This window comes from Miniopterus natalensis, chromosome 18 (genome assembly GCF_054644295.1).
Source record: "Miniopterus natalensis isolate mMinNat1 chromosome 18, mMinNat1.hap1, whole genome shotgun sequence".
In the NCBI taxonomy this organism is placed as follows: domain Eukaryota; kingdom Metazoa; phylum Chordata; class Mammalia; order Chiroptera; family Miniopteridae; genus Miniopterus; species Miniopterus natalensis.
The window spans coordinates 39,354,818-39,372,500 of record NC_142098.1 but is presented as its reverse complement, the minus strand read 5'-3'; the positions used below and the strand labels follow the sequence as shown (position 1 = coordinate 39,372,500).

Here is a 17,683-nt window from a genome sequence, read left to right as displayed (position 1 = left end):
TGAGGGTAGCCTGGAGCTGGGTCAAGTGTGAGCGAGCTGGGAGCTTGTCCTTCTTGCAAACACTCCAGGAGGGACAAGCGAGGGGAGGGGACAGGAGGCTGGAACCCGTTCCCAGGGACTTGTGCAGGCAGCCAGGGAACCCGGGTGGGTGCTGTGATGGGAGCCAGACCCCCACCCAGACTTCCTGCTTGGCTCTCCGCCGTTCCTCTGTCACCTCTGAACATTGTCTAGTCTGTCTCTCCATCTCCACCTACTTATCTACCTTTTTGCAATTCTACAGAGAACTAAGTTTTGAACCTAGCTGACTTCTCCATTGACTGGCCAAGTGACCTTGGGCAAGCACTTCCTTGCCCCAGCCTCAGTTTTCAGCTCTGTGAAATGGGTATACAGTCTTCCCAGCAGGGAGAGGATGAGATGATGAGATGAGATTGAGATTGAGATGAGATGAGATGAGATGAGATGAGATGAGATGAGATGAGATGAGATGAGATGAGATGAGATGAGGGCAAGGAGGTGGTGACAGTGGCAGCAGCTACTGAGAGCTGGGGGTTGGGGAGCAGATGGGCCCCGCAGGCTCCGTGTCCCTCACCGAGCCTCTCCTTCTCTCTCCCGCACAGCCCCCCGGCGCCCACGCGGAGTATGAACATTGAGGATGGCGCGCGCCCTCGGCTCCCCGTGCCCCCCACTGCCGCCCGGTAGGATGTCCTGGCCCCACGGGGCCCTACTCTTCCTCTGGCTCTTCTCCCCACCCCTGGGGGCCGGCGGGGGCGGCGTGGCCTTGACATCAGCTGCTGGAGGGGGCTCCCCGCCTGCCACCTCGTGCCCCGCGGCCTGCTCCTGCAGCAACCAGGCCAGCCGGGTGATCTGCACGCGGAGAGAGCTGGCCGAGGTCCCGGCCAGCATCCCTGTCAACACTCGGTACCTGAACCTGCAGGAGAATGGCATCCAGGTAAGCCCCTCGCTGGGGGGGCGGGCGCAGGAGCTGGCCAGCCCCTCCTCCCTGAGCCTTCGAGAGCCTTCTGAGAGACCCCACCTGCTCTTCAGTCAGCCCCTGGGCACTTAGGAGATGCCGTCTGTATCCTATCAGCCTGAGCAAGGCTGTCTGGGTTTCCTCAGGCACAAGGTTCCCTGTCTCTGGGCCAGCAGGTTGGGCCCAGGGCAGAACCACCTGCCACCTCCCACAGATGGACACGCAAACCCCTGGCGTGGCCCTAGAGTCCCACAGTCAAGGGCCTCTGGGCAGTGTGCATGGCCCTCCTGCTATGTGGGCGGCCCACCCACTGTGCAGCCTTAGGCCCAGGATGGCATCAGTCTGTGCCTCCGTATTCTCTTCTGAGAAAGGGGATGAGCCCCTGCCCAAGGGCTGATGTGAGGGCTGATGGGTTTCATACTCGCCAAGGGGTTAGAAATCAATAAAAATATATCCTCGGGTTAGTGGGCATCTTGCAGGTCACAGGAGTGGGACCATCTCGGGAGCAATTAGAGGCGCTTTTAAAAATAATAACTTTTTAATTACCCAAATAAAAAAAATTTTAAATCACCCCTAGTCCCACCATCTAGATATAAATAACTACTGCTTACATTTTGTTTTAAAGCCTTCCTGGCTCTCTTCTGTGTTTCTGTAAACGTATTTTTAAATTATTGATTACAGAGTGAGTGCAAATTAATTTAGAAACACTAGAAAATATACCTAAGTAAAAAAGCCGAGAGGAAGCCAAATGGAACTGGACAGCCACAAATGATGCTCTCCACGCGCGTCCTCAGAGCGTGTGCAGTAGGCTCAGGTTAGGAAACCCATCTCTTGCTTTTCTTTCTTATGCTTTTATTGATTTTTGAGAGAGAGGAAGGGAGAGGGAGAGAGAGAGAGAAACATGGGTGTGAGAGCGAAACGCAAATCTGCCTTCTGCACGCCCCCTACTGGGGATCCAGCCTGAAACCCAGGGATGTGCCGACTGGGAACCCAACAGGCAACCTTTCTGTGCGCGGGACAATGCCCACCAACTGAGCCGCAGCGGTCAGGGCTGCAACTGGTGTTTGACACCAAGGAGCTTAACGATGAAAATCTTTCTACCTGACACTAATCCTCGGCTACCATGTCAGTTTTGGTGACGGCTAGGATTCTTGGCACATGGGCGTCCTGTGTCCCTTCTTATGCCCAGTATCACTGATGTAAACAACACTGCCACGAACATCCTCAGGCTAACTTTCCTGTGCTCACTTTCCTGATGTTCTGGACCTCGCCCTTGGGATACATTCCTAGCAGCGGAATTGGGGGTCAGAGGGGAGGTCAGAAAAAGACTACCCCATCAGTGCTATGTGTCCTCATTCTAGTGTTGTCCACCTACATGGTGGCTGTGACCTCCACACAGACACAGACACACACACACACGCACACACCAGGCCTGGTAGTGAAGCTCCGCAGAAATGGTCTGAGTTTTGGAGATTCAAGAGCCTACCCTGTCCATGGTCACTTGCTGATCACTGGACTCCTACACAGACTGTCACCTCCGCAAGGGCAGGGACTTGGCGTGCTCCCTGCTGTGTCCTCAGTACCTAGAGCAGAGCCTGGCACACAGTAGGTGCTCAGCAATTTGTCTTTGAGTGGAAGGCCAGCTTGTGAGCTCCTGCCCCAAAGGATTGGCCAAGGTGGAAGGAACCATCTGCCAGCAAGCAGGTTGGCAAGTCCCTTTCACTTGTTCCCACTCCCCTGTCCAGTGGAGCAGTGGGAACTGAGGGCCACAGAGGGACCGCGGGGGACTCCAAGTACACCAAGTGGCCACACTGGCCTCTCTCTGGGACCATGGTGTTGAGTTTTGGGGAGAGTTAAATGCCCTCTGTGACATGACAGGAACTGCAGGTGTGGAGGTGGTTGTTTTAACGCTTTCATGGGCAAAATAATTTTTTGAAAAAAATCAGTCCTCCCTGAGGCCCCTCCTTCTGTTTGAGATTGGGTGGGGCATGCAAGCGGGGGCCACAGAGAGGCTTTCTAAGGTGGAGGCCTGGGGACCCGCCTTCCTTCTGCCTCACAGCCACGGGCTACCTGGAGAAGTGGGGTGGGGGTGGGGCCGGGGCCCTGGCTGGGCCACTTCCTTGGCCGGGCACCCCGGGTGTCCTGCTGGAGCCAGGGGAAAGCTCCCCGCCCATGGCCCCTGCTCCTGGCCCTACTCTGGTCCCCTCCTCCCCACAGCCAACCACCCTAAGCTGTTTACTGTGGGTCTTTCTGCTTGTGTGTGTTCTGGAAAATGTTCATTGTTGCTTTGTGTGCGTGTATTTTTAATTCATGTAAATGAAGCTGTGTCGTAGATGGCTTTCTTTGTCTCACTGTTCTCCCGCGGCCTGGGCTGTTAAGAGCCATTCACGTGGCCGCGCGCGGGCGCGCCAGTGCGCAACTGTCCACCCCGTTGCTTTACCTGCTGCGGAATTCCCCTCGATGGGTGCCCCTCATGCCCAGTCCCCCCCCCCGTCAGAACCGACACCCCGGAGGCTTCCAGCTGCCTCCACCACAGCTCCCTCGGGACCCCTTTGGGGGCTGCGTGACAGTGTCTTGGAATGTGCACCGGGGGACCGGTGGCTCAGAGGACATGCACTTAACCGAACGAAGTGCCGATCCACTGAGGCTTGTGGCGGCTGCCCCGGGTCCCTCGGGGCCCCCCGTGACGTCATAAGCACAGTGCTGTGCCGGCTCTTGGCAAGGAGGGAGCTTCTGTCCTAAGAAACAATCGACCCGTCGGAAGGAGAGGCTCAGGGGTACTGCTGAGGTAGGCTGAGGGGCGGCCCAGCAGCCTCCACGGGGCTGCAGCCCGAGCTCCTGAGGACCCGGCTGCCGGGGTCCGGCCAAGTGCGTCGCGGTGCAGCCCCGAGGGAAGGTTATGGGACAAGTGCGTCTCCGCGCGGAGGGTTATGGGACAAGTGCGTCCCCCACGCGGAAGGTTATGGGCTGAGTCTCTGCAGTCCCGCGCGGAAGGTTATGGGATAAGTGCGTCTGTGCGTCCCCACGCGGAAGGTTATGGGATAAGTGCGTCCCCACGCGGAAGGTTATGGGATAAGTGCGTCTGTGCGTCCATGCGCGGAAGGTTATGGGATAAGTGCGTCTGTGCGTCCCCACGCGGAAGGTTATGGGATAAGTGCGTCCCCACGCGGAAGGTTATGGGATAAGTGCGTCCCCACGCGGAAGGTTATGGGATAAGTGCGTCCCCACGCGGAAGGTTATGGGATAAGTGCGTCTGTGCGTCCATGCGCGGAAGGTTATGGGATAAGTGCGTCCCCACGCGGAAGGTTATGGGATAAGTGCGTCCCCACGCGGAAGGTTATGGGATAAGTGCGTCCCCACGCGGAAGGTTATGGGATAAGTGCGTCTGTGCATCCATGCACGGAAGGTTATGGGATAAGTGCGTCCCCACGCGGAAGGTTATGGGATAAGTGCGTCTGTGCGTCCCCACGCGGAAGGTTATGGGATAAGTGCGTCTGTGCGTCCCCACGCGGAAGGTTATGGGATAAGTGCGTCTGTGCATCCATGCGCGGAAGGTTATGGGATAAGTGCGTCCCCACGCGGAAGGTTATGGGATAAGTGCGTCTGTGCATCCATGCGCGGAAGGTTATGGGATAAGTGCGTCCCCACGCGGAAGGTTATGGGATAAGTGCGTCTGTGCATCCATGCGCGGAAGGTTATGGGATAAGTGCGTCCCCACGCGGAAGGTTATGGGATAAGTGCGTCTGTGCATCCATGCGCGGAAGGTTATGGGATAAGTGCGTCCCCACGCGGAAGGTTATGGGATAAGTGCGTCTGTGCATCCATGCGCGGAAGGTTATGGGATAAGTGCGTCCCCACGCGGAAGGTTATGGGATAAGTGAGTCTGCGCCCCACGCGGAAGGTTATGGGCTGAGTCTCTGCAGCCCCACGCATATATAACTGAGTCTACTTTCTCACGCGGAAGGTTACGCAGCTACTGAGCACAGTTGGAGTTTGGGAGGACATCGAATGACACAGGAAAATGCTTCCATTGCAATATTGAGTTTTCGAAGGATGCGAGCAGCATGTCCAATTTGTTTTTACAACTTCATTTTTAAAAAAACAAAAAACAGGATCCACCCAAATATGTCATCAGCACTTATGACTGTGGGGGACAGTTGAGGTCTTACAAACTTCCCTGGGGCATATTATCAAGCTCGGCTGGGCCTCAGTTTTGTCACTAACCTGGACATGATAGGTCTCCCCCCGTCACTGAGCTGCTGAGAAATTTGGTGTCTCCATTCCCGGACAAGCGTGTACTAAGCACCGCCATGTGCCAGGCGCTCTTTGTGGCCCGGGGGACTGAGGTCGCCAGCAGATCACTGCTGAGAATGCGACAGCGAGACCGGCTTCACCGCGGTCACTGTCATCTTTCCTGACTCAGAGAAACGTCAACCTCAGAGGCACCTTCTCTGAGCCCCCAGCCCAGTCCCCTGGAGTTCACGGCCCCCCGAATTTGTGGACACCAGCCTCAGGTGGCGCTGGCCCAGCGCTCAGCACAGATGCGGACCATTAAAAATGACTGAATCGGAGAAGCCCTGTGGCTTCTGAACCTTATGACAACCCGGGGGGGGGGGGGGGGGGGGCTCTGGGGTGTCACTCCCATTTTTCATTTGAATATACTGAGGCTCAGAGGGGCAGAAGACCCATGTCTCCCCTCCACTAATTAGGTCCCCTCTCTCCCTCTCTGAACGCATCGCCTGCCCCGGGGCATCGCTCCAAGTCCTAGTTCCTTGAGTGGCTCTAGTCTTATCCCCATTTTACAGACGAGGAGACTGAGGCACAGGAGACTGAGGCAGCTGCGCAGGTGGCCACCGTTAGTGAGTCTGGGACTGAGCCCGGCAAGCTGGCTGCAGAACATGGTTTCTTCTTTTTTATCCTCACCTAAGGATATGTTTTTACTGAATTTTAGAGAGAGGAAGGGAGAGGGAGAGAGAAACATCAGTGTGAGAGAGAAACACTGATCAGCTGCCACCCCGACCGGGGATCAAAACCTGCAACCTCAGTATGTGTCTGACTGGGAATCGAACCCACGACCCTTCTGTGCACCGACCAGCTGAGCCACCCAGAGTGAGCTTAACTTGATTTTTTAACACGCTTTGCTGCTTCCTAAATCCCTGTAACCCAGTCCTGACTGCGCCTGCACAGCTGCCGGGACTCTGGCCTCGCCCTTCACATCAAGATGCTCACCCCACCTTCCTCCCGGCCTCCGGCTGTCTCCAACCAACCCCACCCCCCACACCCCCACACCCCCACACCCCCGCCAGGGCCACCACATCATCCCTGAGCTTTGAAACGGCCCCTGTTCCCCTTTGCAATGAAGGCTCTGCCCCAGCTGGCTGTCCCTGTCCCAGACACACCGCACTCAGGGGCGCCCTCTGCTGGGCCCAGACGCAGCCCCAGCCCGCAATCTGTGCGCACCTGCCCCGGGCCAGGCACTCCTTGTGGACTACAGGTGCTGCCAGCCTGAAGTGGGTCCTGTCTCCACCTGGAAACAAGCTCTGACTGGGAACCAGCGGAGACCATGAGTCTCTGCCCCCCACCCCCTGTCTCTCAGGCCCCGCTAGTGCATCTGCGGCACGCAGTTCCTGTCCCTGATTGGTTTACTGAGCACCTACTGTGTGCCAGGCCCTGCACTAAGCCCAGTGAGCAGGACAGGTTCACATCCCTGCCCCGAAAAGCTGGGTTGAGAGACAGGGAGAAGACACACAGCACAGCTGAACCCCCCAACAACACAGGAGCTAAGGGCACCTGCCCCCCAAGTGGGAAGTGTGCATGTAACTTTTGATTCCCCCAAAACTTACTTGTCCCTCAGTATCCACGGGGGTTGATTTCAGGACCCCTCTCAGATACCCAAATCTATGAATGCTCAAGTATAAAATGATGTAAAACAATGAATGCAGAGTCCACCCTCCGCATCCTCGACTCCCAACCATGGTTCAAAACCAGCACAGCTATTAACTGAAAAACACCCGCATTACAAGTGGACAGCGCAGCTCAAACCCCGGTTGCTGGAGGCTCATCTGTGCCACGCAGTGCAGTGCTACTAGCTGGAGATGAGACCCCAGAGCCGAGTGGAACCAAACAGGCAGGAGAGGGGTGGGGCAGGGATGCCTTCCTGGGAGCGAGGCCCTTGACCCCTGAGCCCCAACCTACCCCCACTTTCCCACCCACCCACCCACTGCCTTAGGCAAGGCTGGGGGGCGCTTAGCTGGTGGTAGTCACTTGGCTTGGCCTGGAGCCTCCTAGCAGGGACTAGATTAGGATTTGTTGTTGGGTGGGAGGAGGGGGGTGATAGTAACCGAAATGCTGATAATGGACTTCACTGAAGGACGAGACACTGGTTCTGAGTGGCCCCCCTGGCAACAGGCTGGGCTGTGTTACCTCAGTCTGTCCTTCTCATTTAGTTTTCAGGGCCCCTGTCCCCAAGTTACAGAGGAGACCGAGGCCGGGGAGGGCCAGTCAAGGCCTGAGCGGCTCAATGAGTGAGGTGCCTGCCAGGCGCCAGCCATGTCCCCATTGAAGAGGGAGGCACAGTCCCTCATCTCCGGGAGGAGGAAATATGAGAAGTCATCATAAAAGTGGTTGGGAAAATAATTTTTTAAAATTGTGAATGTAAAAAAATTAATGCGAAAAAAAGCCACCAAAAGTAAACCTACTAAATTTCTGTTATTGGTTCATTGCATTCAAAATGTATAAAAACAATTTATCTTAATAGTGTTAAGATGAACAATTCACTTAATCATTTTCCTACCACAGTTAAATTTTTAATAAGGGATTTACTGACAGTTTATTCTCTTAAAAACCTCAACAGAACACAGTGGGTTTTTTCAGTGTAACATTTACTTACCACAATGGGAGCTGGAGGGTGAAAGAGCCAGGAGAAACCCCGGTTAAGGGTTGGGAGGAGGTCACTGATGGGGCCGCGGTCCCTTCCCCGGCTAGTATCTGTGTCAGTGACACTCGGTCCAGAGCCGGCACAGGTCGGCGTGGGCTCTTAAATGTGGGGGCAAGAGTGAGGGGATCTGGGGACTCAATCAGGCCTCGCTCCTTTGCCATGTGGCAGGATGTCAGCGTCGTCAGCCAAAGATGTCAGGCTGGGAAGGCAGGGGGCTCATCTGCTCCAAGAACCAGGCCCCACCTTGTCCATCCCCCCTGTGTCAGTGGCCACGAGGGTGACCGGCCCCTGGCCTCAGAGTGTGTCTGATCATCTGCTCTGTGCTGTGGAGGGGCCGCAGCCTGCCTCTCCCTGCCACCATTGCCACTTAATGATTGTGTGTGTAATTATTATGTTCAGTGTCCCTCTTCCCCACTCAAGGTCTGGCTCCAGGAAGAGGGCTGTGGCTGTCTTATCCACGGCTGGATCTCCAAAGCCCTGCGTGGTGCTTGACACATAGCAGGGGCCAAAGACTACCTGTCAAATGAGCAAATTGACACATGGTAATATCTGAATATGGAACAGGCCATGGGGCTCAGAAAACACACTGAAACCAGCAAGGAGCCCAGCCCCCTCAGTTCAGGGTGGGCAAGTGAGGTGGGGACTTCGTGTTTAGAATCAGGAGAGCTCTGGCCGGGTGGCTCAGTGGTTGGAGCATCATCCCATACACCGAAAGTTTTCAGGTTTGATTCCCAGTCAGGACACATACCCAGGTTTCAAGTCTGATCCCTGGTTGGGGGAGGTGACCGATCAATGTTTCTCTCTCTCCCTTCCTCTCTCTCTAAAAATCAATAAACATTTCCTTGTGTGAGGATAAAAATAAAATAGATTCAGGAGAAGCAGACTTCCAGTCCTGGCTCTGCTGCTCCAAAGCTGTGAGACTGAGGGCAATGAATTGACCTCTCTGACCTGTGATGCCCTTCCACAGAGAAGGCCCTCCTATTTGCTCCCTCAGAACTGCTTTATCTGTAAATAAACGTGCAGTGGATGAAGAAGAGGCATTTGGGCAGGGTCCAAGAGGGTGCACAGGAATTGTCCAGGTGGATGAAAGGGGAAGGGCAACCTGAGCAGAGGGAACAGCATATGTGAAGGTGGAGGACCTGATGAGAGAGTTGTAGGAGTTGAGATTGGTTGACAGGTAACTAGAGTGAGGCTGTAAGTGAGGGGGTTGTAGGGAGGGGAAGGGAGAGGCAGACAGATGCCAGGCCAAGCAGGGCTTCTGACACAGGCTAAAATGTCCTCTGAGGGCACTGGAGAGCCATGGAGGGCTCTAGAGGCTGGCAGAGGCAGGGTCAGCCCTGGGTGTAGCGAGGCCCTGGAGATGGACTGAGGGGAAAGACTGGAGGCCGGGCAGGCTGAGCCCTGAGCTGAGCTGTCGGGATGGAGAGAAAAAGATGGCTGTGAGACACGGAAAAGGGGCAGAACTGCCACACTTGCCAGCTGACCCCATGGACAATGCCCTAGGTGGTGTGTGGTTCAAGGCTGCAGGCCCGCTTTTGACAGGGAAGGTGGACCAAAAGGGGACTGGAAAGTGGACCAATGCATTCATTGGCTGATTCTTGTATGTGCCCTGACTGGGGATAGAACCACAACTCTGGTGTATCTGGAATCTGCCCTGGCCAAGTAGCTGGTTAGAGAGTCATCCAAAATGTTAGAGAGTCAGCTCAAATGTATCTCTTCATCTGCCTTTTGCACCCTGAGCAAGAACCTTCCTTCAGGCAAGGTGCCAGGTTGTTTTCTGAATTCCTAGGAATTGTCCTAGGAATACACAGTGAATACACCCCAATTATGATCAAAGAGGACCCCCCCAAGATGGGAGATTCCAAGAGGGACCACTTTTAAATTCACTCTTACAAAACCCAAAACCTGAGTGTGCACGGCTGGACTCCAGGTCCGGGAGCTGAGCCCCAGACCCCTGCCTCCCCAAAGGGCCTGTCTCAGGAGAGACACAGGCATCTGGGTGTAGCTGAGCTTGAGGCAGGGGCCAGGACTTCCTCTGAGCAGGTGACCCCTGAGGTGGGTGTTCAAGGCAGAAGGGAGATAGCCAGAAAAGACAGTGTTCCTGGCAGAGGGAACATCAAGCACAGAGGCGGAGAGGCAGCAGAGTTTGCTGTGTTCATTTGGGGAACTGCTAGAACAGGAGGAGGATGCGGGAAGCATGGGGGAAAGTCATGCCAGGCCGATGAGCTTTTCGAGGGCAGGGACTGTGTCTTATTATGGGATGGACCATCCCAGTTAGTGATCTTGGTCTGCTGCAGGATGTGGAGTGAAGAATCTAGCTCTGGAAGGGATGGGGGCTCTGGGAGGGACAAGATGCTGTGGGTAGGAACAGACCTTCTGGGGCTGGGTGGCCAGTCATACTCTCCCACCAACAGAGACGGAGAGCTGGGGCCCCTCTGCCCCATGCTGTGCTAGCGACCTGGTGCTTATTATCATTGTTACGAGTGCCCCTGATCACTGTCTCCTCTCCCCCATCCCAGGTGATCCGGACGGACACCTTCAAGCATCTCCGTCACCTGGAGATCCTGCAGCTGAGCAAGAACCTGGTGCGCAAGATTGAGGTGGGCGCCTTCAACGGGCTGCCCAGCCTGAACACACTGGAGCTGTTCGACAACCGGCTGACAACGGTGCCCACGCAGGCCTTTGAGTACCTGTCCAAGCTGCGGGAGCTCTGGCTGCGCAACAACCCCATAGAGAGCATCCCCTCCTATGCCTTCAACCGGGTGCCCTCCCTGCGGCGCCTCGACCTGGGCGAGCTCAAGCGGCTGGAGTACATCTCGGAGGCGGCCTTCGAGGGCCTTGTCAACCTGCGCTACCTCAACCTGGGCATGTGCAACCTCAAGGACATCCCCAACCTGACAGCCCTGGTGCGCCTGGAGGAACTGGAGCTGTCGGGCAACCGGCTGGACCTGATCCGCCCGGGCTCCTTCCAGGGCCTCACCAGCCTACGCAAGCTGTGGCTCATGCATGCCCAGGTGGCCACCATCGAGCGCAATGCCTTCGATGACCTCAAGTCGCTGGAGGAGCTCAACCTGTCCCACAACAACCTGATGTCGCTGCCCCACGACCTCTTCACACCCCTGCACCGCCTCGAGCGCGTGCACCTCAACCACAACCCCTGGCACTGCAACTGTGACGTGCTCTGGCTCAGCTGGTGGCTCAAGGAGACGGTGCCCAGCAACACGACCTGCTGTGCCCGCTGCCACGCGCCCGCGGGCCTCAAGGGCCGCTATATCGGAGAGCTGGACCAGTCGCACTTCACTTGCTACGCGCCCGTCATCGTGGAGCCGCCCACGGACCTCAACGTCACCGAGGGCATGGCCGCTGAGCTCAAGTGCCGCACGGGCACCTCCATGACCTCAGTGAACTGGCTGACGCCCAACGGCACCCTCATGACCCACGGCTCCTACCGCGTGCGCATCTCCGTCCTGCACGACGGCACGCTCAACTTTACCAATGTCACCGTGCAGGACACGGGCCAGTACACGTGCATGGTGACGAACTCGGCCGGCAACACCACGGCCTCGGCCACGCTCAATGTCTCGGCCGTGGACCCCGTGGCGGCCGGCGGTGCTGCCGGCGGCGGGGGCGGCCCCGGGGGCGGTGGGGGGCGGCGGAGGGGGCAGCGGTGGCTACACCTACTTCACCACGGTGACCGTGGAGACCCTGGAGACGCAGCCCGGAGAGGAGGTCCTGCAGGCGCGGGGGACGGAGAAGGAGCCTCCGGGGCCCACGACGGATGGCGTCTGGGGCGGGGGCCGGTCCGGGGATGCGGCCGGCGCGGCCTCTTCGTCCACCACGGCGCCCGCCCCGCGCTCCTCGCGGCCCACGGAGAAGGCGTTCACCGTACCTATCACGGACGTGACGGAGAACGCCCTCAAGGACCTGGACGACGTCATGAAGACCACCAAGATCATCATCGGCTGCTTCGTGGCCATCACGTTCATGGCCGCCGTGATGCTCGTGGCCTTCTACAAGCTGCGCAAGCAGCACCAGCTCCACAAGCACCACGGGCCCACGCGCACCGTGGAGATCATCAACGTGGAAGACGAGCTGCCCGCCGCTTCGGCCGTGTCCGTGGCCGCCGCCGCGGCCGTGGCGGGCGGGGGCGGCGTGGGCGGGGACAGCCACCTGGCCCTGCCCGCCCTGGAGCGCGACCACCTCAACCACCACCACTACGTGGCGGCCGCCTTCAAGGCGCACTACAGCGGCGCCCCCGGCGGGGGCTGCGGGGGCAAGGGCCCGCCCGGCCTCAACTCCATCCACGAACCTCTGCTCTTCAAGAGCGGCTCCAAGGAGAACGTGCAGGAGACGCAGATCTGACGCGGGCGCGCGCGGGAGACGCAGACCCGACGCGGGCGCGCGGGAGACGCCGATCCGACGCGAGGACGCGCGGGAGACGCAGATCTGGCTCCGCCCCCCGGGCGGGACCGCTCGGGCCAGACTGGGACCCTCCCCCGCCCCAGCCCGCTCGGACCGGCTGGGTCTGGCCGGGGAAGAAGGGCTCGGAGCCCGTCTGGACCCCGGGGCGGCTGCCCACGAGGACAGGGGGCGCCCCGGGCGTGGGGTCCCGCGGCTCCGGCCCCGCCCCACCCCGGCGACCGGAGGGGATGCCGGGCTCGGAAGTGGCCAGGACCCCCCTCCGCGCGCACCCAGCTCTTCCTCCCGGCTCTCCCGCCCGGCCGCCCCGCCCTCCGCCTCCCAGGGGAGGAGGAGCTTTTTTGAGGGGCGTCTTCCCCCCTCATCCCCAACAACCCTCCTTTTACGGTTCATTTTTTGCAGTTTGACGCCTGTCCCCCTCCCCACCCCCACCCTCCCCCCTCGAAACTGAAGAGACAGACGCGTGGTCGTCAGCGCCTCCGGGCCCCGAGCCCGCTCCGCCCCCGGCCCTCGGCGGGGGTGGGGGAGCCTCAGCCGACCCCGGGCCGCCGCCCCAGCCCTCGCCCGCCCCAAGGACTCTTTTGATACTGAAGGGAGGTTTGCGCAACGACTACCTGCTCTGTAATTACTTTAAAAAAAAAAAAAAAAAACACTGAAAAAGTAAAAATATTTTTTGGGTCATGAAAGCATGCGAGAGAGAAAAGGAGGTGACCGTGGATGGGGAGTTAAATGAGAGGGTGTCACAGCCCTCGGGGGACTGGCCCTCCGGGTGTCGGGACCCCTCACCTTTGACCTCGGAGGCCCCAGGAGGGGCTGGGTCGCCCGCTTTAGTATTTAATCTCCCTGCGGCCCTTTTGAGGCAGGTCCTGGGGCCCTCTCCCCGCCCCCACCTCTCAGCGGCTGTGGAGGGGCCCGTATTAGTTTCCTGGGGCCGCCAAGGCCAAGACACAAAAACTGGGCGGCCTAGAGCAGCGGGGACGTGGAGTCCCACGGGCCGGGAGCCCGAGCTCGGGGGTGGGCGGCCCGGCGCCCTCTGGACCCCGGGGGGAGGAGCCCGCCTGTCTCGTCCAGCTTCTGGTCACCCGGACGGTCCTTGGCTGGCTGCAGCTTTACCCAAACCTCCACCTGGCGTTCTCCCTGCGCCGCCACGGCGCCTCCCTCTGAGCCTGTCTGTGCCTGTGTCCCAGTTCCCCCTTTTGTAAGGACACGGGCCGTACTGGATGAGGGCCCTTCCTCCTCCAGCATCACCTCACTTGCCCATCTGCAAGGACTGTACCAGGTAATGTCACACTTCCAGGTCCTGGGCAGCACTTCAACGTGTCTCATTGGGGGCACAATTCAACCCACTGCAGAGCCAAACCAGAGAGCGTCTGTCTCCACGGCAAACCCATTCAACACACGGCCCCTAGAAAGCTGGTCACAGTGAAGGGGAGGGGAGGGGAGGAGGCGCGACTTGGGGGCAGGGGGTGCTCTAGCGGCAGCTGGGCCTGTGGGGCAGGAGGGAGCTGCACTTTGTCTTGTAAACTGAGCGGCAGGAGGGATGGGGTCCAGGCCTTGGGAGAGGGAAGAGGCTACACTGTCCATCAGGGCAGGGGCTGCATGCAGAGCCCCCCCTACCCCCCAGGCACAGGAACCAGCAAGTGGGAGCAAAGGCAGGGGTGGGTGGGTCAGTGGGGAGCTGCTGGTGGGGCCTGGGAGGCCCAGATGCTGGCGTTTCAGCCTCTAGAGGGCTAGGCCCCTGGGATGCCATCGGCGTTGTGTAGATGGGGAGGCCGATGGAGGTGGGTCTGCTCAAGATGAGGCCCGGCCGTGGACGTGCAAGGCTGGGCCAGGGAGCAGGCCAGATCTCAGCCCCCTTTCTCCCCTTACCTTGGCCCAGCCTGGCCCCATACAGAGCAGGTCTGGGTGCTGCGGACACCCGGGCCCCATGAAGTTGAGGATGGGAAGGGCCACAGGAGGCCCTGACATGACCACCGGGGGCCCTGTTTCTGCCCCACAGCAGCTTATCTCTCCCCCCACCTGCAGTTCTTAAGGCAAATTCTTCCCTTATCGGCAGAGGCGGCAGCCTCCCCGGCTGGGATCTCAGGCCCTATCTGCCTGCGCCTGTTGACTTGGGACTCCCCCTCGCTCCCTCTTTCATGCTCTTTGTCTCCCTCCTCCTCTTTCGGAGCCATCCTGGTTGCCATGGCAACGCTGCAGCGGGTACCAGGTGGCTGCTGGGGGCAGGGAGCCCGCACTGCTGCAGCCTCCACCATTTCTGATGCCAGGCACCCGCAAGGCACACTGGCTGGGGCTCATTTGGGGGGGCACTGGACCTCCCCAGGCCTCACGGGCTTCTCCTTGACTGATGGGATGTGGGGAAAGGGGAGGGATAATGTGGGGGTGAGAATACAACACGGGAAGGGGTGCTGGTGGCATGGTGGCTGAGGAAGATGAGGAGGAAAGGTGAGAAGTGAAGGTGAACTGAGGGGGGTCCTGGGCAGAGGCTGGGGTAGTGGAGCTCCAGCTCCCGCGGCCTTGTGGGGAGGTGGAGAACGACCAGGCCAGGCCTCCTTCAGACCTTGCGGTGGGGAGAGGAAGGCCTGGCCTGGCTGGGGACAGAATGGCAGCCAGCCCAGCCGAGATGGGGGTGGGGACTGGAAGGATGGAGGTCCAGGAAGGCCGAGCCACAGAGATGGAGCAGCGACAGACACAGAGACCGAAAGGGAGGAAGGTTGACAAGAAATACGGTGCTAAGACCTGGGGGAATGGCCGCAAGGGGACAGACTGAGAGCCCAGAGTCCCTGTCACCATCTCTTCTCCCTGCTCCCAACCCTCAACCCCCACCCCAAGCAGGATGCAGTTTCCATGACAACCTGGCTGGCCAGAAAAGGGGGCGGGGGACTGCAGAGGAAATTTTCCACATCAGCAGGAAGGGAGGAGGGTGTGATGCAGGGGAGGAACTGGCCCATCCGGTGGGGGCCACGCAGGGCCCCTGGAACCCCAAATCCTTATCCCTTCAGGCCCCAGGATTCTCACCCTGCCCCCACCCAGCAAACTGGCACTCTCACCTCTGAGCTGCCAAGGGGAAGGGGGAAGGCTTGGGAGAGGCTCAAGGGTCAAATGTCCAAAGATCAGTGGCTACCCAGGTCTCGTGTGTGTTGGGGGCAGGCAGCCAGCAGCTGACAGAACTCGGACTGCAGACCACCAGATTCAAGGACATGGCCCTCGACAGGGTCCCTCGGAGGGTGGGGGTGGTGGGCTACGGCCGCCTCGGTGAGTCCCTGACCGTCTGGGTCCTGTTCCCCAAAAGCCCGTGTCCGCCATAAACACACCTTTCATCTAGGTCTGTATCTGTGCCCTGACTGGCTGTATCCACCTGAGCAGCTCCCACTCCCCACCACGGGGCTCCAGCCCCCTCTCTACGTCTCTTTCTCCCTCCCGTACCCCTATCTCTGGATCTCTGTCCGCTATTCTCTGAGTCCCTTTCCCTCTTCCCAGGACAGTCCCTGGTCTCCCACCTGCTGACTCAGGGACCGGAACTGGGCCTGGAACTGGTTTTTGTCTGGAATCGAGACCCAGGACGAATGACTGGGAAAGTGCCCCCCTCCCTGCAGCTGCAGAACCTTGCTGCCCTTGGGGAGAGGTCAGTGACCTTGACATGAGAGAGCAGGGCTCCCTGAATAAAGCTCCTGTTCTGGCCTCCTTTAGCTGCTGCGTAATCTCAGGCCAGTTCCTTACCCTTTCTGGGCCTTGGCTCACCCAAATATGAAATGGGAGAAGCCCATCCATCCCATTTCCCCTCCCAGTTACAGGCCTCCATAGACTGAGGAATCTGGGGATGGGAGGCCAGGTACACCTCCAAGGCCCTCCCCATCTCTCCCCTCTGCCAGGCACCCTGACCTTGTGGTAGAAGTGGCCCATCCCAAAATAATCCAGGAATCTGGGGCACAGATCCTGCGCCATGCCAATCTCCTGGTGAGCCCTGCCCTGCCCTCCTTGGCCCTACCCCACCCCAAAGTGGGATCAGTCCCCTGACCTCTGCCCCTCCCACCTTCACCCACCCCAGGTGGGGTCCCCCTCAGCCCTGGCTGACCAGGCCACAGAGCAGCAGCTCCTGGAGGCCTCAAAACGCTGGAACCACGCCGTGTTCGTGGCCCGGGGGGCCCTGTGGGGCACTGAGGACATCAGCAGATTGGACTCAGCTGGGGGCCTCCAGGTGAGGGCCTGTTGGGCTCCCAGGGAACCAGAGGGGCCCTGCAGAAACCCCCTGGTCCCTCTGACCCTGGCTGTCACTTCTAGAGCCTCCGTGTCACTATGGCGACACATCCGGATGGCTTCCGGCTGGAGGGACCCCTGGCTAAAGCGCACAGCACTGGGCCTCGCACTGTGCTCTATGAAGGCCCTGTCCGCGGGCTCTGCCCCTTTGCCCCCCGCAACTCCAATACCATGGCAGCTGCTGCCCTGGCGGCCCCCAGCCTGGGCTTCGACGGTGTGATCGGGGTGCTTGTGGCGGATCTCAGGTGAGCTATGCTGAGCAGGGGGCTGGGTCGGGGCCAGGCCTGCCAGACTGACAGCCCTGCTTGCCCCAGCCTCACGGACATGCACGTGGTGGATGTGGAGCTGAGCGGACCCCCAGGCCCCACAGGCCGAAGCTTTGCTGTGCACACCCACAGAGAGAACCCCGCTGAGCCCGGCGCTGTCACCGGCTCTGCCACTGTCACTGCCTTCTGGCGCAGCCTCCTGGGTATGGCCAGGTCCCTCCCCAGCGTCAGTGGCCTCAGTCCTCAAACCATGGGCACTAGGCTCTGCAGACGTTGGGTCTCGGGCTCTGGGTCTGCAATTCTGATTTTGTCTTTGTTGGTTGATCTTTATTTCTGAGTCTCTTTAACCTTCTACGCCAAGGCTTTGAATCTTTGAATTTCTCTCTCGATCTCTGTCCCTCTCTCTGGGTCTCTGGCCCCCTGTGCGTCTCAGTCCTCTCTCTCTTGGTCTTCCTCCACCCGAACTTGGTCTGGTCCTTCCTCCAGGTGTTTGCCTTTCGTCCCTCTGTCCCAGCCTTTCATTCCCGTCTCTCTCCCGCAGGCTGCTGCCAGCTCCCTTCCAGGCCGGGAATCCAGCTCTGCTGAGAAGCCTCCTCTTCCCGGAGAGGACATTCTCGTCTCATTTACCTCCCCACCACCGTTCTGTTGCTGTCCTGGCCTCAGTTTCCCCGGACTCCCTCCTGTGTCAGTAAAGATTGGAAGCTCTTCTCGCTGCGCAGCCGCAGTCTCTGCTCCTTGTTACCGTCTGTGACGTCACGCGGCGTCCTTACACTATGCGTCACACGACACCAGGGGCGGGCACAGCTGGGAGCAAAACTCCCAGAAGCTATCGCG

General features: G+C 59.2%; 2 protein-coding genes across 2 annotated transcripts in view; both read left to right on the top strand.

The window, feature by feature from the left end:
• The window catches only part of LRRC4B (leucine rich repeat containing 4B), a 13,991-nt gene extending 1,521 nt beyond the window's left edge, over positions 1-12,470 (top strand). The window contains 3 exon segments of the mRNA XM_087826857.1: positions 618-949; positions 10,427-11,551; positions 11,553-12,470. Of these exon segments, the coding sequence (XP_087682983.1) occupies positions 653-949; positions 10,427-11,551; positions 11,553-12,269 (2,139 nt within the window). The 5' untranslated portion in view covers positions 618-652 and the 3' untranslated portion in view covers positions 12,270-12,470.
• Positions 12,471-15,511: 3,041 nt separating this feature from the next.
• On the top strand, positions 15,512-17,434 carry ASPDH (aspartate dehydrogenase domain containing). Its single transcript, XM_016205983.2, has 7 exons — positions 15,512-15,581; positions 15,807-15,951; positions 16,199-16,283; positions 16,375-16,524; positions 16,608-16,828; positions 16,898-17,052; positions 17,391-17,434. Exons 1-7 carry the CDS (start codon positions 15,527-15,529, stop codon positions 17,432-17,434), a joined length of 855 nt encoding a protein of 284 aa, XP_016061469.1. The 5' UTR covers positions 15,512-15,526.
• Positions 17,435-17,683: the final 249 nt, after the last annotated feature.

Excerpts from the sequence above, each read along its gene's own strand:
- ASPDH (XM_016205983.2), top strand. The coding sequence starts at position 15,527 with ATGGCCCTCGACAGGGTCCCTCGGAGGGTGGGGGTGGTGGGCTACGGC. Across the intron at positions 15,582-15,806 it reads GGTGGGCTACGGCCGCCTCG|GACAGTCCCTGGTCTCCCAC; the intron begins GTGAGTCCCTGA and ends CCCTCTTCCCAG. Across the intron at positions 16,525-16,607 it reads ACTCAGCTGGGGGCCTCCAG|AGCCTCCGTGTCACTATGGC; the intron begins GTGAGGGCCTGT and ends TGTCACTTCTAG.